The sequence below is a fragment of the Blennius ocellaris genome, assembly GCF_963422515.1.
Source record: "Blennius ocellaris genome assembly, chromosome: 7".
In the NCBI taxonomy this organism is placed as follows: Eukaryota; Metazoa; Chordata; class Actinopteri; order Blenniiformes; family Blenniidae; genus Blennius; species Blennius ocellaris.
The window spans coordinates 21,276,408-21,299,201 of record NC_137656.1 but is presented as its reverse complement, the minus strand read 5'-3'; the positions used below and the strand labels follow the sequence as shown (position 1 = coordinate 21,299,201).

General features: G+C 42.9%; 1 protein-coding gene across 1 annotated transcript; it reads right to left on the bottom strand.

Annotated features, from left to right (window-relative positions):
* Positions 1 to 519: 519 nt before the first annotated feature.
* Positions 520 to 22,394, bottom strand: mfsd3 (major facilitator superfamily domain containing 3). Its single transcript, XM_080499024.1, has 6 exons — positions 22,327 to 22,394; positions 21,046 to 21,837; positions 11,550 to 11,697; positions 7,900 to 8,000; positions 4,440 to 4,549; positions 520 to 2,155 (listed from the first exon to the last, which is right to left on the bottom strand). Exons 2-6 carry the CDS (start codon positions 21,743 to 21,745, stop codon positions 1,949 to 1,951), a joined length of 1,266 nt encoding a protein of 421 aa, XP_080355150.1. The 5' UTR covers positions 21,746 to 21,837; positions 22,327 to 22,394; the 3' UTR covers positions 520 to 1,948.
* Positions 22,395 to 22,794: the final 400 nt, after the last annotated feature.

Here is a 22,794-nt window from a genome sequence, read left to right as displayed (position 1 = left end):
ATCTCCTAATTTCATGACACAGCAGAAACCTTGGGATCTGTGTTAAAACACTTTTCGGTTTCTTTGTATTCATCAATATAAATTCTAACAGTTGTGATGAAAATCTGGTATTTTTCCAACGCAAACGCTGCCATGACAACTTCATGGCAAGTATGTGAATCAGTCATTAGTCTGACCCACACAGAGCTGTTCACAGAATAGAATAGAATAGAATAGAACTTTATTTATATAGCACCTTTCACAGAAGTGTCCCAGATAGACGTATATAAAGGAGGCAATCAAAAGCCATGCAGGTTTTTTTTGCTAATAATTAGTTGGGGTTTTTTCTATTCAGTAAGTAGTACAGAGCTTCATATGGATTGAATCCTATATCCCGTGATAATATTTTCCCTTATCTGAGAAAATGGATGCTTCCATAACATTGACACTTGTTTGTTCAACAATCTGGAGCGTGTAACTAGTAGGTGTAAATCAAGAACAAATTGATGACAAAAGGCACAAAAGACAAGATAACAGAGGTCAAAACTCACTCAGCAGCTTTTATTTTTGTGCACATTTCAGGCAAGACTGTAGATGAGAGACGAGAGATGTGCTTTGCAAGTCAGGACATGATGGAGGACGCGGTTACATTGGGAAACCTTCACCTCCTTTAAAGACTCCACTGAAAGCAGGTGACCAGCTATTTTATTCTGCTGGCTTTGCTGAGGTGACCGCCTGCCTTTTCTGCCTGTCTCCCATTAGTACCATGATCAATTTTAAGATTTTAATTTCTATAAATACATTCACCTACATGGATATACTTCTAATTCTTACAGAGCCTTGAGGAAAAAAACATTCTACATTGCTGTTTCATTAAGACTTCACGCCTGGAGAAAATGATCTTCTATAGGATAGAGTACAGTGGAGAGTTGCAGTGTAAATTATAGTACATGTAATTGTGCATTATACATATTCTTCAGTATGAAACACAAAAGTAATACAATGTTGTCATGAGCCGCAATATCCCAGTGACATTGGCCGTTCAAGTTTTTTCAGTTAATTATTGACGAGTGTCACTCAAACGTGAGACGTGATGGCACCATGCAGTGAGTAAGGCTGAGGTTTCCTACATGAAGTCAGCTTCAGGTCAAAGCTGACCTATTCAATTACCAAGGGAAGCAGATTTACCCACTCAAATAAGTGGTTATCTAGACAGAATAAAAGTTTTGCATTCACGAAATGAACTACATTTGTGTTCTCTTTGTAAAGAGCACAAGTAAGTGCAGACTTACTTCCAGGTAACGTAGCGGACTTGTCGCCGCCGCTGGTCATGAATGAGTGCGTACTCTACATGCTGCTGCGACGGTACGTTTGCCATCTGCGCGTCGTACCACACGGTGCTGATACGAGGTAGTAGAGAATCTGTCATTCACAACTGTAAACCATACAACTCAGGAGAACGATGAGAAAATTCATATCCGGTACAGTGTGAGAGAACAAGCGTTACAAAGGAGTGATATTGCTTTTGGCGAGAGCTCTTATTGCTGGCTTATAATGACAATAAAATGGCCCAGATGCTTATAGTTTGCATTTAATTCCAACTCTGGCTGCATGTCTTCCGTACACACTAAACCTCCTCACAGAACATGCTAATCCTTCCCTACGAACACTACAAGTTTCTTCAGGCTGCGGTACAGTTTAAGACTTTTCCTGTCATTTCAAAAGCAAAGACAAATAAAAAAAAGTAAGGCCAGTTGTGCCAGTGAAATGATCATGCATCCTGGTTTAAAACTAAAAACACGCCGCGCCAAAGTACTTAAAAGCATGGCTGAGTCTCCTTGAAAATGGCTGAAAGTCAACTTATTCAGGATCAAACATCGTGAAATGATTTGCTCAAGTTGGAAATTCAAGAACTTTCCGTGTGCATCAATTCAGCACCTGCTTTGGCTCGGGATGCGACACCCTGGCCTTATTTGGGCTGCTCTTTGAGCTGGTGTTCTCTGAGAGCACCGGTGAAGGTCGCCGTCCACACATGCAGGGCCGTCCCGGCCGACAGCGTGAGGAAGAAGAGGAAGGCGACTTGAAAACCAAACCAATCCACCACGCCTCCGGCCAGAGCGCTGAACGTCAGCTTACCCAGCACCTCCAGAGTCGCGAGGAAACTGTAGTGGGTCGCCTGAAAGGAGGAAGAGGAGAAATTTTAAAAATCAAATAAAACAAAAGAGGAGGCGAGAGGAGAAAACATATGAGAGGAAAGGAGGCAAAGCAAAACCAGAGTGTCGTCGATCGGAAACTCGATGGGATCATCGGAGACAAAATGGCGACGCTTCAGTCTGTCCACAGCTGAAGCACTGCCTGCTCTCCAGCATTATGACACACCAGTTATCTAATACAGAATGAAAGAAAAACGTGCGACTCGTTGAGGGAAAAGCCCCAAAGTGCAAAAAGCAAAAGGGTGAAGTGGGAAGAAACATACAAAGCCTGGATCGTTGAAAGAAAAAGCGTGAGATCATGGCCTGAGAAGATGGACAGACGCCAAACGACGGAGAGTATCTGATCTCAGCCTCAAGGCTTTCAAGACGGAGTGAGTGAGACGGAGAAAGAGGAGGACTGAGATTACCTAATCTTTCCAGGTCTCCTCCCTCCCTGCCCACACCACATTCAGCAGGTACCAGAGAAACGCGGGACTCTAGTGACACCTAGACCACCCAAAGAACAAGTCAACAGACTCTTGACTTTATGGGCTCATCGGAAAAAGCACCAGGTCTCGCAATCAACTCATTTAATGTGAGACATCTAAAGTGATGCTCAAACACTTTCATCCACAGTTTAATCTATATAAAAATCTATAAAACACTAACTTCTTACTAAATGACTGTCAAGTATCAAATATTAATTTTGAAAAGTTAACTTTTCAGCAGATTCTGCTGCTTCAATGCAACGAGATTCACAACGTGAAATTCCTTTAATACTGCAAACTCATTTGATACAAGACGTACGTTTTCGGTTCGTGTACAAATTCAATTATTATTGGAGAGTCACATACAAAAGATACACACCAGGACATAGATAGCAAAATGGAAACGGCCCTAATAAATGCCATAAGCCTTTCATGAGCACAGCTTTTTTTCTGCTTAATCCCATTTCTTGTCCTGCACTTTTATGCCTGTTGGATTAAACTGTTGGGCACCTGAATGTGATTCATTCCTTCAGTGTGTTAAGTCTCTCCTGCAATTTGAACAGAGAACAATCCAAACTGCAGGAATAAAGACTTAAAGTAAATGATCTGAGCTTGACGAGAGGCGAGGGATTGAAGGGACGAGCTGTGGCTGTGGTCTGCAGGCCGGGGTAGAGAGCTCTGAGAGCCTGTGTGACCACGGCTAAGTGGGGTGCCTTTATTCTGAGCAACTTGTTTAACGGATTCGGTTTCTTTCTCCTGGGGATCGTTAACAAGCACTCACACTATTGGCTTTCTGTTATTGGATAGCACTGCCTTCAATAACACACACATATATGCACACAACAAGCGCCGTCAAGCTCTCTCTCTCTCTCTCTCTCTCTCTCTCTCTCTCTCTCTCTCTCTCTCTCTCTCTCTCTCTCGTGCACATGCTCACACACCGCAACACACTAAAAAGCAGGTAGTATATGTGTCATGAGAACCTCTGGATTTAACCGTTGTTCTCATCATCACACGTTGTGGTGATTGTTCTCCCCCCGTTATTTATTTGAATCCATAAGTGGATCCTGATATCTGTGCCTGGGATTTTTTTTTTTTTTTTTTTCTTCTCCCTGCTGCACTTTTAGACTGACAGCAATTTAAATGATAATTTGTCACCTTCAGAGGCTGACTGAGTGACGTCTGAATGGCTGTGCGAACAGCGATCACCTCCAGGCAACGGTGGCCCAGTTACGACGGGGGACAAAAAGAGTTATGTCAAAGAAGAGAAAACCAGAGAGGAGAGGGAAAAAAGTCAGCTGTGGAAAATAAAGCGTTTAAAGGTATACAGTATGACAAAGAAATAGAGTGGGGCAGTAGGAGGGACAATGCCATCGGGAGGGGAGAACAGTGGGGAGGAGCAGACAATGGAGAGAAACTGGGTCCGTCGATCGCCTGTTGAGATGTTCCAGGTGGAAACAGCTGATGAGGAGTGTGGGTGGAGCTAGGTGTGCTACTGTATGTGGTGGTTGTCTCTCTCTCTCGAGCCTTCTTTTGACTGCCAAAGGAAATGACCTAATGCTAGAAAAGAATGCAATCAACCCAAGACAGAGGAGAGGAAGCATGAGTGGAGAAAAAGGAATACTGTGCCGTCTGTGTATTAAACCACGAGAGATGAGCTTGCATTAAACAACAAGACAAGTATTACAAAAATAATGTTGCCGTAGGAAAGAAAAACAAAAAAATTACATAACACATTGAGCTGGTAAACAGGAAAGAGTTTTTCCTTTTTTTTTTTCTTTACCTGAATGCTTTCCTCGGCCCGTTGAGTGCAATGCATCATGGTGGTGAAGGTGAGCGTGGTGATGAGGCCACCCAGAAAGTGTTGGACACTCATGCTCAGGACAGCCATTCCTGAACAGGAGAAATTAATGGAACCCGTCACAACACATATGAATTCAAGCACAATAAGAAAAAAACGAATAAAAAAAAACAGCAGTTAGTTTTCTAAAAGAGACAGAAAACTATCCCTTTCTACACTGTCGTCTGCTCTGCTGCACTTCTTGCTATACTATTCTATGTTGGCGTCAAAGCAGAGAGACAAAGCAGCGAGAAACGGTAAGTTGATGAAGTGTTGCACCCCCCCCCCCCCAACCCAACCCCCGTCCTCGTCCCCAAAACACATGTAGTGTATCCTCTGAGGGGAAGTGGCAGAAGCAGAGTTAGTGGGGGAACACAGAGGAACCACAGAGCCTATCTGTCTCTGCTACCGCTAACACTGAATTATTCACTCAAGCCGCCAGAGTTTTTGCCGAATAAGACTGTTCAGTCAGCGACACGAGGCTGGCGGAGTCGTGCAGATACGGCGACTGATCAGACTGGAAGAGTGGGAAGCGGAGGGTTATCATGTAATATTGAAAAATGAGAAACTTGACTGTTTTTCTGTTTGGGTTTTTTTTTTGAGAGAGAGAGAGTTTTCCTGAAATCTTTGTACTGGGTTTAAAATGGAGGAGGGAGAGGCCTCAGCTTCCAGCCGGGGATGTTTGATAGAGCAACAGAGGACTCCGGCGGAGATGAATGGCGTGGATGTGAATCCCCAAAGCTTTGAGGCAGGCTGTGCAACACAATCAGATGTGTCATTCAGACATTAACTACTGAATGGCTCTCCGGAGAGAAATCTCTCCCGTCTGTCAACGTCCTCGGCATCACGCACTGATGTGACGCTGTAAAATACTGCACATCTGGCTCAAACATTTAAACCAAGGCCACTGGTTCAGAACTTTTATAGCTGGTAGATTGTGAAGTGCACCAATACTGCTTTTTATAGACTGAATACAAGTAGAAGTACTGATATTTGGCTGTATGCCTACGTTGACAAAAAAAAATAGAAGTACTTAATTTGTCTCATCAAAACTTGTAGATATTAATTTGAAAAAAATTTATAAGACTAAGAAAACACAAAAACTACGACTTCCTTTTGAATATTTTTTTGGGGCGGGGGCATAACAGGTTTTCACATGGTCTTACCAAAAATATTGTGGATTGTACAGAACCTTCTGTTGATTGGTAGTGACGATCGTCACTCTTGGCGTTCCTGAAATATTACAATATTTTATGGGCCGTGATCTCTCCTGTTGTTGTTTACATAGGCCGCTTTGTGCTTTGTTAACTGGGTGTATTGAAACGTCGGCATGCGACAAAACATGCCGTCTTTCAACGAGGTGCAGACGCTCCTCTCAGTAACAGGAGGAGGAGCTTCAGCAGGAGCTGGACGCTGCCGTCCACAATGAGAAAGTTTTTGCCGCATCACAGAAAACGACTTGGACGGCTGTGGAGTTGCGGCCGGGTAAAACCAGCCACCGCCGCCACTTCCGCATTCTCCGTCCGATGCGTCCCCGTGTCGATCACAACCCTGCCTGCATTTTAACCGTATTTTCTGTGGTGGGACTGGGCGACAGTCCTGGGTGTGCTTTGACGTACCGCACCCTCCCGCCCTGGCAGGTACTGCGCGGTGGAACCGCGGCTTTAGCAAACACAGTCTGTGGAGCGGCCCTGAAAGCAGCAGGTTGCATGGGGAACATATCTAAAACACACCAAAGTGGTTCTGGTGGAATCACGAACACTGTGTATAAAGACTGCGGCTCACACTGAGAGAACCTCTGCAGCAATTTCAGGTAGCATCAGGAGGAAAAAATGGTATTCAGTATATCTTCAAATGATCTGTACAAGTGTAGTGCATTATTTGTAATTTACTTCACTATTGTCAGTTTATCAGTAAAAACAAAAAAACAAACTACACACTGGTTACTTTTACTTTATTGAAAACCTACTCTGCTGGTTGATGTCAAGCTGCTATATAATGGAATTGCTGCACTTTTGTGATAATGATTAGAAGAATCTAAGTATTGTTCCGATAAAACTGCTATCATGTTGGTTGCTTGCTCATGTGGATTATTATTTTTTTTTTTTCCTCTTTTCAAAGCACCTAGATATGACTGTGTTGTATTCGGTGCTATATAAATAAAGCTGAATTGAATTGAATAAAATTGGTGTATCCGTAGTGGGATGCAATGACCTTTTCTGAATTTATGCTGAACAAATATTCCTATGGATGCATAATATGGGCATTTTTGCACATGAGCCGATCTTTTCTCATTGCTGACGCCAACACCAAAGTTTGTAAGTTTGTATGTTTGTTTTACACCTAATGACAGAGAACATTCAGTCCCTCTGACTTCTAAATAAACATATTTTTATGTCTGCTTGTCATTATGTCCCACGAGCAGACGCACACATAAAACTCCTCTTAAAGCATTCACTGGGAATAATAAGAAAATAACTTCAACTTTATGTAAAACTTGTCATATTAAGTTAGCTGACCTACTTTTTTAGAGAAGCATTGAGCATTTGAAGTTGTGTTTGTTTGATCTGGGATATCAACACAGTTTCACATTATAGCACATTTATATCTAATATTTCAATCAATTTTAGCCATTGTGACATGGCCAACAATATCATGGATCACTGAATATTACTCAATAGTTGTATGTCATGTTCACAGACAGAATATATACAGATATATATATATATATAAAAGGATAAAAGAATATATATATATTGTTTTATCCTCAATGAATGACCTACACATTGCATAACATTCACCATGAGAATAAACACTGAAATGCCTCCGGGCAAAAGTGCTGCTGACAATCACGGAGGATTTGTGATTACTGCAGACTCTATTCACCAAGTCACATTATATTCGAATAATGTTAATTGAAAATGCAAAAACAGTAAAGCACCAAAAGGTTCAGTCAGTGTGATTGCGCTGGTCTTCTTCCAAAACAATATCTTTATCTACACACGCTCTAATCCGTGACCTCAAGCTGTATATTTCTATGTACCTCGATGTTAATGCATGTGTTTTGTGTGTTTATTCAAGAAACTGGAAGGTCATGCGAGGACTATACGTGTAGGGGGATCAGGATCGTTTAACTATGTAAAGCTACAGACTCTTTATTATACAACATGTGACACCCTCATTCATCCGATACAGAGAATAATGAAAGATGAGCAGGGTCACTCAGTCTTTCAGTGTTTTTGTTGTGAAAGTTATATTTTGGCCTGCTTCCTGTTTCCCCATGCATAAACTGTATAAAACTAGATGTTGATCCAGGCTACAGGTAACACATGTTGGACATGTTTTCCAGGTAAATCGGCGGCTGCCGCCTCGCCGCGTGACTCTGTTTAAGGGTGATTCTCACCTTTCATGAGTGGCGATGGCTCCAGTACGGTGAGGAGGGAACTCTGGAAAACCATGCTGACGGTTCGCAGTACAAACACGCGTCTCATCAAGGCCCCGATGCTGCGGAAAGGCCGGCGAACACAGATTAGAGAGATGTTTGCAAAAAACTTTTGTGTTCGAGATCAGTGTTATTGTTGATGACAGTGACTCCAGGCTATTGTCATTAAATATGAGAGACGTTCTGTGTTTCTTTTCATGTAACAAACAATTGTGCATACACACACAAGCATTGCACTCAGACAGTTACATGCGTGCACGGGCAATAAGTAAACAAGTCTCCAGACACTAATTGATTCCCTGTTAGTGCATGAAAATCATCCCCCTGTGGGTTTGGTTCATGACGTAATCAATAACCTAAGGAGATCCCCAGCATGAAGAGGATAATTAATCACTGTTACCATACATACAAACACACACGCACATATACACACATGCACTCACACTGTTGTGTGGACATCAGGGATTAACAATGCCAATCACTCAGAGGACGCCTGCCACTCAAAGGACTCTGTGTGTTTGTTTATGTTTTTTTTTTTTTTTTTTTTTTGCTTGCATGTAATTATTAATGTGTAAAAAAGGTGGTGAGGTAGAAGAGGCCTGTCACACAAAGCAGGATAGGTGGTTTACTTGGGTAAGCGCAGTGAGTAAAACCAACTTATTCTAAATTATTCTAATGTGCCTTTGAGAGGAAGTGCCTGAGGTCGGAGGTGTTTTCAGGATGTCTGTCAGCCAGTTCACAAGTTCACTCTCGTATAAAGGTTTTTTTTGATTACTTTTCTGTGGCTGGAGAGAAAAAGCTGAAGTCATCTTTGATCTGGAGCCATCAGGTCAAACTGATATTGCATATTCTGGACAGTTGAGTGAAGAGAGGAGCAAGACTGTGATCTGCACATCACCGGGTGTTGAGTTGGATCAGATGGGAGTGAAGACTGCAGGCCAGATCCGCCAGACCATAGCACATAGTGACGGTGTGCTGGGAAAGGTCTGAAAGGGTTTTAACTCCTACTTCCATGAGCTTTTCTCACCTGACTACCAGCAGTCTAAGTGGGCCTCAAGGTGAAACGGGAGAACTTTAGATGCTGGTGGGCAAAAGGGACTACTGGCTAAGCAGACATGCAAATTCCAGGTGAAGCAATCGCAGAAGCGAAATCTGTTCAAAGGGGCCATGAAGTTGAACTTTCAATCACCCTCAAAAAGGCTGGGTGTGTGTGTGTGTGTGTGTGGGGGGGGGGTATCAGAGGGGTCCAGGAATGGATGAGGTGTGAGAGACCCTGAATGTCGTGGTTCTGTCAAGTGTGTTCAAATATTTGGGGCTTTTCTTCAGGAGTTACAGGAGGTGGGATCGTGGGATCATGGGATGGGGCTGCAGATCCTGACGGGCGGCTGTGAACACAATCGACTGTAATGACTTTTCTCAGTAGGATGGTGGGCCTCACTCTTCGTGGCAGAGTGAGGGGTTCAGACATCTCAAATTCAAGCTGCTACTCCTCCACATTGAGATCAGCCAGTTGAGATGGGTTGAGTATGATACTAAGATGCTCGCCCCAACATTCAGGCTTTACCAGAACAGCGACGTTCCCCGTATTGTCACATACTACCTCACATGGAGTAATCTAGTAAGAAGATGGACGGACAGATACATCTGGTCAATAAAGAAGCAGTTGCTGTCATAGAGGTCAAGATGATGATCAGCAGTTTGATTACAGGATGGTTGTACAATTTTATTGCTGTATAGCTATCCTACTCTTTTCCTTCGTCTATTCTTTTCTACATCTTTACTTCACCCTGTCTCCTCTCTCCACTGAGGCTTTCCTTACCTCTCTCTGGAAAACCAATCCTGCATCATTCACATGCTAAAGACATTCTGCTCTCTGCTCCTCCTTTACCTCCCCGACTCAATGAAGGCCTTTCATATCACGCACTCTCAAGAGGTAAGTGTGCGTGTGCGTGTGCGTGTGTGTGTGTGTGTGTGTGTGTGTGTGTGTGTGTGTGTGTGTGTGTGAGCGCACTTGAGAAAAGGAACCTGCCTGGCTGCCACCTCACACGGGCCAGGCCCAGATAAGAATAGCTCTGTTCTTAGGTTTCCAGCAGTGGCTGTATAGAGGGTCACTCACTGACCACTCAAACCGCTTCTGATGGGATGGAGGGTAAACCTTCCAACTGAGCTCTTAGAGGGAGGACAACAGCCGAATGGATGATCCATTCTGCGGTGCGCGCGCACGTGCGTGTGTGTGTGTGTGTGTGTGTGTGTGTGTGTACTACAAAGCAGTATAGAATGAGAAGCGTTAATCTGACACCAAAAAGTACAGCCAACTAAATATAGCAGTTATAATCTTTTAATATGCTGCTGCTATTGTGGAGTTTTAAGTTCCGACCGGCCCATAATTTGGTTTATTTCTCATAATGAAATGAACTTCAGACATATTCAGTTATTGAAAATCTTTTTTTTTTTAATTATATGAATTGCATGTGGATGTGAGTTTATAGAATGAGGTAAATTGAATAATTCAATTTCAAAGTTTCATTACATCTAAAAACCGGAATAACCACCACTGGTCAAGAGTGATCAAACAGTGTGTCATCCCCATATCTGTGTGATTGTATTTGTAGTGTGTGTGAGTGTGTGTGTGGTGTGAGAACAGCATGTGCAGCAAATCTGACACACACACACACACACACACACACACACACACACACACACACACACACACACACACACACACACACACACACACACACACACACACACACACACACACACACACACACACACACAGGGTTAAGAAGAGTAATAACGACATAACTTGAACAATGTCACAAAATGTCAAGAAGGAGATAAAGGAGAAATCTGCATGAAAACATGAGTCTGTAAAAAAGGCTTAGAGGGCAAAACACACAAGCATTGTGAGGATGAGGAGGAGGATGATGATGATGGTTGCAGTTGATGGGATGAGAGCACAGTGTGTCGGCGGTAGGATCCATGAGGTCCAGTGGTGCAGTGGACTGCACATCATCGGCCTTATCTCATATTTATTCTCCAGCGCTAAATACCTATGAAATGTGTTTCAGCTTGACTGATACTCAAATGAACAATACAAATTTTTTTTTTTCTTACAGTAACGTTTTTTCTACTAAGGAATTCCAATATAGCCATATTACTTATATTCTACTATGCTTAGTGGGTGTTTGGGTCTCATCAATTGTGATATTTATGTTTATATGATTAGGTGAAAAACAAACTGATTGACAAAAGCAATTGATGATCAATGAAATTAGTGTTGTATGATTTTAGATGTTGAAATACTAATATTTGCATTTTTTGTTATTGTTTTCCAATTGTGACTATTAAAGAATAATCGGAGGATTCATCAGTAAAGCAGTAATACGTTACAACCAGCCTTCAATGATAACTAAAATAACTAAAACCTGTAGAGGACAACCACACCCACACAATATTTCAAAAGCATTTTCGTGTATTTCAAAGAAATCTTTTCTCCCCGTTTTAACTCACAATTTAAAGGCCTGTACAATGACAGCCTTGAATAGCCTTTAGAGCGGTGCCATGCAGAAGAATCGTGGCGAACAAACGACTTTCAGAAGGATCGGTACCTGAACTGAGCGAGCAGCAGGCCCCCGAGGGACGACCCGCAGATAGAGAAGCCCATGGCGATGACGCCGTTCCAGAAGCCGAGCTCTCTGGCGGTCATGTGATGATCCAACAGGAAAAGAGGAAACATGGTCACTGCACCCTGCTCACCTGTAGACACAGTGACAGGACACAGGCATGACCAAATAGGGAGGAATCTGTGGGGGGGAGCGGAGGCAGAGAAGAAGACCTGGCTGAGACGGCGATGACAGACATCTATAAATGGCAAAATTGGCGCCTTCGGAGTAAAAACAATGCGCAGGTGGTTTCTGACTAAGCATTACGACATTTCACCTTCAGTAAACATGTGCAACTGAATACACATGCCTAATGCAATCACAGCCAAACGTGATCCGGGTATCAAACTGTTTAGCCTGCAAGAGAGAAGAACGCCGTTTTCCTGAGATGACGACTGCAGAATCAAATGCGGCGCACCGACGTGCGGCACACCTAGGCCTATTCCTGGAAAGTGTCAATAATAGATGCCTGACAAGAAAAAGAATACCCTCAGTCACTTTATCAAACGGGGGCCTCGCACTTTTCCTAAAGCACAAAAAGGAAAACACAACAAAAACACAAAAACTTCTGCAGATGAAACAGACCTCACAAAGACCTTTCAGTCAAAATGAAAAGTTTCTGTCAGACAGTAAGACTTTCTCTGTGTGGCGTTGAGTGTGGGGGTAATGTTCTGCTGAACATTACAGTAAAATATTCAGTGGTGCCGACTATACGCTATTATTATATTAATGGAGACTGACTTCAGAAAGACAGTGGGACCAAGGAGCTGCGTGAGTGACAGCTTGGCTCCCAGACTGCTGTCAAAGACGACGCAACACAACCGACGACTCACTCACTCAGTCAGCCAGGAGACAAACAAAAATAGAGAAGGAAGGAAAAAAAGACAGATGAAACGGACTGAAAAAAGAAGAAGAAAAAAAAAAAACATAAGAGAAAGCCGAGAAGCTCCCAGTGATAGGCAAAGCAAGCAGCAGAATTAGAGTGTCACGGCGGTATGGGTGGTGTGACGAGCTGGCGGGAACACGGGGTAGGAACAGTGGGGTTTTTTTTCCGTGCAGGAAACACACCGTCTCTCATCTGTCAGTCGTGTCTCAACGTTGGCAGTTTGCACATCTTTTATATAGACGGGAACAAATACGTCGAAGTCTGTTCCGGAAATTTAATTTAGCCAATCGTCTTGTTTCTTGCCACACAGATGAAACTGCAGTCAAATCATTAGTTCGCTGAAATGATCAAGTTGCTCAGTGGCGTCGTTGTTCGCATTGCCAGTGTTTGAGGACCACACTGTGGTTAATGGCGACTATAGGCGCATGCGGCCTTCTTTCTCTGTACCGTCCTGCAGGAGGCTGCGATGCATTGTACACAGAGTTCAATCTCACTAAGATGGAGGAGGCCAAATGTATTTACCAATTTGAAGACACTGAATTGTAAAGGACAGCACATGCAACACGTTTCCCCTCAGAAGGTAAAATGTGTAAAACGTAATGCGATGAATGCCATCGCTGTAAATTATTTGAAGCGATATTTAGATATTTTAACTGATTTATTAAGTTAGATCTTTGACAGAAAATATTTTTAAAGAAATCATTTCAACTTCACAAATGTAAGGATTTGACGCTTTCCTTTCTCAAGAGTGAAATGTGAATCCTTCAGACTCCTTGTTAAACGAGCGACATGACTACATCGAATTTGCCTCAGGGAAATCATAAAGGACATTTTTCAATATTGTCTCATATTTTCCAGTCAAAGCTGAAAATAACTGCTAGTTACAGTGTTTTAACACATAGATTTAGAACCCCATTGTTGATCCTTGAAATAATTCATACCATGAAGGAATAAAAATTATGATAATGCTTTGGTTTTATTTTCTATTTTATTTTCTATTTTATGCATATGTGAAAACTGAGCGGCAGCATATCCTTGAAACTGAGCCATGAGAGGAAATAAGCAGCGGTTTATATTGATTCTGTGTCTGGGTAGACGTTACATGAATAAACAGTAAAACAGGATTTAGATGCGATGTAGCTTAATTCTTACAAAAGAACTCAATTTTCTTTTCTTTCCCCAGTGGTCAGGCCCACCACACTCAATTTATAATATATTGTTATAATGTCTGACATTACAATCGCATCCCCTCCACGAGCTCAGTGGGTGCTCCACTGATCTCTGCATTATTCACATTTTAATCTGTCATCCTCTGTGCTGAACTGTTTTGAGTTGCATCAACTGTGTAGTAACCATATTAGTCATTATAAAGTAAACATTGGCAGCAGCCGTACCCATGATGCCAGGGTTGTTTACCCATGGTTCTGCACTCCCGTGCCTGTCTGTCTGTTGTTTAGCTCAAAGCTCAGAGCTTTCAGTCCTTCAACTAATTATTTCTTTAAAGACTGTGTGTGTGTGTGTGTGTGGGGGGGGGGGGGGGGGGGGGCGTGCAGACACACACAACCAGGCCTGATTATTCCCTTCTATAAATATTCTCAAAGCAACAATTGTCCATTTCAGCAGGGATTTCATTAGACATCCGCAAAGATTAAACGGAGTGGAGGGAAAGAGAAAAAGGGTGGAGAAAAAAAAGTGAAGGAGGGGGAGCGTAAGAGAAAAGACATGCGGTAGGCAGATAGAAGGAGAAGTAAAAGGACTAAGCAGGAGTGTTGAGCAAAAAGAGAGGGAGCAGTAAGTGAAAAGGGATGAAAATAAAAAGGTTATGTGGATAGACAAATGAACAATCATAAAGTCATAAATAAGAGCACGCGAGTTAAACGTGAAAGCAGAGAGAGGACGGCAGCCACAGATGGAAATAGCAAGAGACAGAGAAGAAGTCGTAGGGGGAAGAGGAGGAGGAGGAGGAGGAGGAGCAGATGAACAGAGACCCTTCGTTAGGAGGTCAGTGAAGAGGAAACAGAGAAGGACTGGCAGGCTCAAAGAAGACTGTTTACAGAGAGCGAAGGAAGACAAAACGGCTCAACATTAAAGACGAACAGTGACGGAAAAAAAGACAGACGGACTTGTTTTCATCCGCCCTTATTGAAAAACATGTTTGATGGCAAACTCGATCAATTGCGACACTCATAACAACAAACAGCAAGTCACAGACACCCGAGACATGTTGTCAGGTGGAGAAATAAGACGAGTGAAAGTCTTCCTGCTGAGCTGATGCAATGTAATAGCAGTCTAGAACCATAATGTGTGAAACCGAGATGTCAAAAATGAACAATTCCTACTCAAAACTAAGCAATCTAACATTGGTTTAATCCAGTAGTTTACAACATAATTGGATTGTACATCTATCATAAATAAAGTGGACACTCATAGTATTTTTTTCTGCAATAATCAGTGTGGAAAACACAAGAATTCTGTGAACAATACGCTGCAATAGCCAAATAGTATGGTTACTTTTTGATTGATTTTACATTGAATATGAATGATTTCTTTCTTTTCAGGGGCTTTCAATGACAGAAAATTCATTAATAAAAGGTGAATTGGTAGAAGTCCACTAACCAAATTGGAAAAGAGTCAATATTTTAATGGTGCACACAGCTAACACTGCAGAAACACACATTTGATCAGTTTCAAAATCTCATTGCCGGCAAAGCCAAAAAAAATATATAATTAAAACACTACTCGGTTAAATCTGCAAAATCTTGAGAAAGCTGGTCTTAATCTCGATTTATCTGTCGAGTTCCCCGTCAGCCCGCTCAGTTTTTCCAACATTTTAGCAGGGTTACGACAGGATACCACTTTTAGTCTGGCGGCTGTGCGCACGTCTATCGTCCTCTGTCCACGGCGATCGGTGCTGGTGTGCAGTCGGAGGGGGGTTGGGTGCCGGCAGTGAGTGGGATCACAGTGGGATGAGGTTGAGACGAGGGTGAGAGGTCGACGAGGACAGTGGGTTGAAATCCTGATGTCCGTGCAGCAGCTTAGACAAAAGAGTTGGCAGAGCAGGAGAGATCACTGAGGACACACAGTCAGCCCCTCCAACGGCATCACTGCTACCTACCGAGAGTGCGGTAAACAGAGACTGCCTCATGCATATGGCATGTTTAGTGCACAGCATGCGCGCACACACACACACGTATGTGAAAACGCATACAACTCTTAGCTCCGTTGGTTCCTTGCGGACCGGCGGGGTAAACAGAACCCAGAGTTTACATAATTTCACCAGGCGTATTAGTCTGCCTGCACACACTCGTAAACACAGAAGGAGCTCCTGCTGATTTATGCAGACGTCAATGAGTTCTACGTTGCCCTCCTTGGTCATGAGCATGATGAGTGCACCTGTCCACCCAGACAAAACCTGCTCCCTTCTATTATCTATTTATGGTTTGACAAATCCACAGTTCCCTTTATTTTTATTACACAAGTTCTACAAACAAATCGGGCCAGTTTTATCTGCTCTCTTCCTCCAATGAGAGCAAATGACCGAATTATTTTGTCAATAGAGCAGATGAAGAAAGTTTAGTTAGATTTCGCCCATTAATGAGATTTACGAGGTAAAAACACATAATTACACCTTTAAAAGTGATCTTAAAAGACCCTGCACTTCCACGTATGCGTGTGTGTGGATAAATGTGTTTATTCCCAGTTTTATTTTGCTCTCTGTCTCTCTCAGGGCACCATGTGGTGTTTGTTCATTAATTCATCCCCTTCTTCAGCCTCCCTCCCTGCAGCCCCGCTTTTTCCCTCAGGAAAATGCCCCCCATTCTCACCCCTCGTTCATCTCCAATACTGCTAACTGAAATTAAAGCAGCCTCATCCAACCGTCCTGTAATAAACTCTCCCTCGGTAAATCATTGCAGTGTTCCTGCTTTGTTGAAACTGTCGCGGAGTCGTCGGTGAGTTCCGTCTCTTTCCCCTCGCAGCGTTGGGTGTTTCGAAACATTTAGTTTCATCACATTCGTCGATAAACAAATAAGCCTTTTTACTTGCCTCATCGGAGGGAAAGGTTAACGGGGGGGGGGGGGGGGGGGGGGTGTTGGAACAAAGCTTTACTTTTCCTGTTCATCCATCCGTCCTCTCGTACACCTGGTTCGTTCCCCAGAGACCGTCACCATCGGGGTTGACCACTTCTCACCATCACTCACACTTCTCGTCAAATGTACAGAACTCCCCGGCTCAATACTGAGCCGGATTATCGAAGAACGATGCTTTAAAGAATTTCCTGAAGTGTAGGTACTTGCGGGTAATATTTAAGGTAGCGTTCACTGTCATTGTAGAGACACGGTGAAATTGGCTGTGCTCCATCGGTTTCTCCACATGATTCTACAGTACAGGAAAGGAAAACATGAATAAGAAGTAACAAAAAGTATAAAATTGCATATTATTGATCACTTGCGCCTGCTCAGTGTTTGAGCTGGCATTTAAAAAAAAAAAAAAAGTTATTCTATTGGTCGCCAATCGATTAAAAAAAAAAAAAAAAAAGCTATAATCAGCCCAATCCAATCCTGCTGATCCAATCAGGGCGCTCCTATTATGCAATTACTTAGCACTGTCACCTTCTAAAGAGGTTGCTGGTTCAAGTCCAGGTCTTGTTTGTTGTCCTGATTTCCTTCCACAGTCTAAAACTGTGTATTGAGACTAACTAGTGACTGTAAAATTGCTTGTAGGTGTGAATGTGAGTGTGTGTGACTGTCCCTTTGTTGGCGTTTGCCCTGTGATGACTGGTGAAAAATTGATTCATTATTTACTGTCATAATAACCGCACATGACAATCTTTTTTTTTTTAAACCTAAATGCCATGTGGTTTCAGAAAGTATTTAGGCATCCTTCAGGCTCAACCCAATCAAGAATCAAGGATCAACCCAAAGTGAATTTATATTAAAAGCAGGCATCAGGTATTATTGTAAAAAAAAACCTATTGGTATAACAATAACTCAAAGACCAATTCATATATCTAGCATATTATAAAAAGCAGAGCAGTAGAGCTTTCTGTCCACTGTGGTGACCCCCAGGACTTCTGGAATAAATAACACACTCACACTCCCAATCTTCTCAGCCACATTAGAGAACTACCAGATATTAAAAGTTAAAGATGTGTTAGAAACCAGAGTCAGGAGCACTCGCTCAAAGCACATCATTTGTACAATGAGTGCAACTGTACAGCTATAAAATAAAAATAAATCCAGCTTTACTCGTCATGATAATAAAACAGTTCTCAGGGGTTACGTTGATGTTGTGTATTTGGCAAAAGAAAACAATGAATTTACCCGCTTCCTGTCGCAGAGCTGGTGAGGACTTCCTCATGATTCAGCCAGCAGAGCTTAAATTCATCCACCCGGCAGTGAAGCTGGTATTTTTTCCTCTAAGTGGAATCCCATAGGTTATCTATGGGATGTAGGTCAGAGCTTTGTGGAAGCCATTGTGGAAGCCATTGTGGAAGAGTTATACCAAACAACATATTCTTTTTGCAGGCGTCCCATGCGAGTCCAATCGCTATCCTGACAACTGAATCCTTCTGTTATATGTTTAAAGCTTGAATCGAAAGAGTTGCATGTATTTGTACGACGTTACTGCTCAATTAAATAAATGCAACTTCACCCTGCACCTCTCTGCAAGAAAAAATACCCACTAATGTCTTATGAGTGGTGTTGCTGGAGTTCTTCTGCTTTTCCCCTAAGTTTCTACCAACAGATCTGTTGATGAACTAACAAGTGTTCCTAAAAAAAGCTGCTGTCTTAATGTGTTGTTTCTCCTAAAAAATAAAATTATATATTTTTTTTTTTTTTTAATAGTTTCTGGCACATCCCTCGCCCTCTGTATCTATACTCCCCAATCCCAACTTACATTCTCATTATTCTTTAATTCACTCGCAGTTAAGTCATCCAGCCTGCTGCTCGTCTTTCTGAGTTCCTACACTCGAGTCACAAGTTTTTGTCAAATGTGGAAGATGAAAGATTTTACTTTTTTTCACACTTTAATGTTGTCTATGACCTTACTTCACTTGTCTTTGCTATTTTTACATTAAAGTATCCAGTTCCAAGGGAATTCATGGATGTATTAAGTCAATTAGCCTTAATTTACCAAAGGTGCCCCGAGCAGAGTAACCATGCAGTTCGTCACAGTGATGGACATGTTCCACTAAGTTTGTCAGAGTTTGTCCAGTTTTTAGTTTTTCCACTGCTTGAATAGAGTAATAACCTGATTTGTTTATTTCAAAAGAATTTACTTTAGAGTGCTAATATACTCATCACGTATAGATAACATGCCGGTTAAATTATTATGAAGTACCAAAATGAGCCAGCATGAGTTGAACTCAGAATACTGTACAAAAAGAGGAATTAAAATGTCTGTATTCAAAATGTATGCTTATTTTCAACTCTATTGTTTTCTTCTTCTCCGGCCTTTCTCATTTTTTTTTTCCCCCCTACCGGCCTCCCTCCCCCTCACGCCCTCCGTCCGTCCCTCCGAGTCCACCCAGACAGTTCTCCCATCATGCCTGTGGCCTCAGATGGCATGGGGGGGGGTCACAGTTCAGACACGAGGCACTCGGTGATTGGCCACAGCGTTGGACGCAGCGCAAACTCCGAGTTCATTAGGGATGGTCGAGGGAGAGGGAGTGTGAGTGTGAGAAGTGGGGGGTTCAGACGGCCAGATTACCGGTCTCACACAAACATACCCACATACCCCTTGAACAAAAACAATACTGTCTCACATTGACAATTATGCTTTCACATCCAGGCCTAATCTAAAATATTACACAACCTGCTTTTTTTTCTTCTTCCTCCTCTTACCAAAGTGGGAAACACTGAAATTGCTGCTACAAGGAGATTTTAGCAATAGATAAAACTGTTAATGTCGCTGCAGAGCACTAATATGGCACTAAACACACTAAGCGTGATTACTGTTGCAATCATGAACATCAGCCAATAGTGTGCGTGTGTGACAGAGAGAGTGTTGGGCTTGGGGGGGGGGGGTGCCCCCTAGACAGATTAGGGGGGGTCCAGCCAGCCTTCATAGTTTGTCTCGTAGTGTTGTCTGCTGGGGCTTATCCGATTACTAAGCCACCCTTAACACTCTCCAAAAACACACATACACACACACACATGCATACACACAATTCAAAAACAAAGGCATATACATTCATACACATACACAAGTAAAGGCTATGCAAATCTGAGAAGACAATTATATTCCCACCACCCACATGCACACGTACACACGAAACGCACATCAGCAGGATGCACCGTCTTCCATTTCAGTTTCTGAACGCTACAGACACAAAGACACTCTAATCCTTACATAATCCCCTTCTGCTACCAAACACCAAACTCTGGTCATATCAACTCTCTCTCCCACACACACACATACACATACACACATACACGCGCACGCACACTCAATTCTTCCAAAACTACTTTCAAATGTTCACTTCTTATTGGAACAAACTCATTCACAGACAAAAAGGCCCATGCATATACTCACTGTGCATTCAAACTAACGTATTCTGGTTCAAGTGCTGTAACTTTGTACTTGTGAAATTGTGACATTTAAAAAAGCAACTTCTATTTTTTTTTTTTTGCTCAGAAGTCCATATTTTCCTGAAGTGGGCATCTGCTAAGACATGAATTGCTTTGCAAAAATTACTTCCCAAACTTTTGCAACACACTCGCTCCTGTTTGGAGCTTCTGGAAACACCAACAGAGACATCTAGTGGTGATCTGTGGAACTTGTGCTAAAAAGAGAAAGCTGAAAAAGTTTAAAGTGGGACAAACGTCATTTATACTGGAGAAATAACTTTTCACTGGTGGTGAGAAGTTCTCCTTTTCTGTAAGTTTGCATAAAAAAAGAAAACAGAGAATGAAATAACGGTTCCCGGTCTTAATTTAGGAGTTTCTGTACATCTCAATCACATCTTTATGTTTGTCAGTCGAAATAAACTTTTTCACACTTTAGACCACTTTTGGTCCATTAATGAAGCTCCCAAATAGTTTTAAGTATTATAAAACGGCAGAACATAATCAGTGATGCCATGTGGTGGGAACTTGTGGACTGCAGAATGTTAAAACCATTAATCTCATATCAGGAGACTAGATTTCTTTAAACAAAAAAAAAGAAGAGTTGCAGCAGATCACGCCATCAACAGTTCCAAAGCAGAGGAGTCAGACAATTCCGGCAAGTTGGATATAAACAATGGCTGATGCTCTCAGAAAGCAAACATCATTACTACCATTCCAACAGTGACACTTTTTAGATTATCTGTTTGAGAATAAAAAGCGTTAAGTTGGTCGAGGCTCAAACATTCAACAAAGAAATTCACTGCTGATTACAGTGTGATATAAATTATTCAAACCACCAAGAAATCCTCATTATCAAACCCTATCAGAAAACACGAGCTTGGATTTCAGATCAAAAGTGGCAAAGGTCGTACAAAACATACATCATGTGAGTTTCAGCATTTGATCAGTTCATGTGTTCACATCCTTGCACATGAACCAGACTTACCTAGTTTGTATGTGAGCACATACAGCATTGTCCAAGGGGTGCCAGGCACTGAGAGGAGCTTTCTCCAGACCCTCCAGGGCCTCATAGCATCGGCTCCCGGTCCTCCCTTCCTGCCGCCGTCTGCCTGCTGGCCCCTCACAGTCTCGTCATCCAGCACAGGGGCCCCCCACACAAACAGCGCCACGCCCGCATACACAAAGGTCAGCAACATGAACATCCAGCTCCATCCGGCCACGTCGATCACGGCCAGCAGCCCGCCTCCGGCAAACACCGAACCAGCTTTGTAGCCCACGACCTGGGCTGTGTTGCCCAGGCCCAACTCCCCGCGTCCTTTCAGCAGTCCCACCGCTGCCCCGTCCACAGCGATATCCTGAACGGAGGCCAGAGTGTTCATGGCCAACAGGGTGCTGGCGACACCCCAGATGTGGGCATCTGGAGCCAGGGCAGCGCTGGAGAGGCATGTCAGAGCCAGGCCGGTCACCGTGCCCACCAGCCAGCGACGCTTGGTACCAACTCGGTCCACCCAGGGGGCCCAGAGGACCTTGAGAACCCAGGGGAAGTAGAGGATCTTCGTGAAGCCAATGCGGGTGAGAGAGTGGCCGGCTCCACGCAGGTAGACGGGAAGCAGGGACGACTGAAGACCGTAGGGGATGCCCTGGACGAAGTACAGCAGGCCCAAGAAGACAAGTTTGTCATTCATGATCCAGCTTCAAGTGTGAGCCTCTGGATGAAGAGACACTGCAGTGGTCCATCGGTCAGGTCATGGTCAGATGAATGACTCCTGCAGCTGAACTGGTAAAAGGACAGACAAGGCGATTCGGGGTTATTTGGTGTGTGACTTCCGGCGTCGTGAGGGTGAACACGTTCACAGTTCATGCAAGTGGCCTTAAAAGGTTGAGCACTATATTTTATTGCCCCCGAGCCCAGCTCAGTTACCAGGATCGTTCACCGGCTAACGAAGGCCCCCTCAAAGTCAAACCACTTCTTAACATTAGCATGTCCAATTCTCAAAAGTCCCACCTGTGTTTTGACCGTTTACGTCTCGTCAAGGACAAACACGACTTAGTTCCGTCATTATTTTGGTACCAAACTCAAGTTTGTTGCCAACTGAGTTTCGAAGCTAGCGTTAGCAGACTAGCATGCTATCATGCTAAACGCAGTTTACGCTGACAGTTAAAACATATTTGCACATCATGTCAGCGTAATCTGGGGCCATTGCTGGAGAGACACTGTAAAAAGCAACAGTTCTGTATCTGCTGCGAGAGAAATCTGTGCACATACTGAGTGGAAAGTTGATTAGCCCGGCGTTAGCGAGCCAGGCACGGTGCTCCTCTTGTTTACAGTGGTGGGCTGGACGAGCTACGTGGTTGCCAGGTTCTGTGACAGAAACCCCCTTTTGCCGATGGCGACACGTGAGCGGTTTTCTCTTCAGATGGAGCGATAGACTCAGAAATAACATGAACATAGTCCGTTTTCCAGATTAACAACGCAGTTACGACATAACGCGGAGAAGAAATGCACGGGTAGCTTTGTGTTCAATATTTCATTTTAAATACAATTTCATTTTGTGAGGACATTAATGACAATTTTTGAAAAAAACTGAAATAAATACAAATAAACAAATATTTAAACTGGAAAACGTTTTGCTATGAATTTATAGTTGACTGTGTTTTAAGATATAATGTTGTCGAACATCTTTGTTTGGAAACTGTCTGAAAAACACTTAAAGAAGTTACTTTATTTCATAAG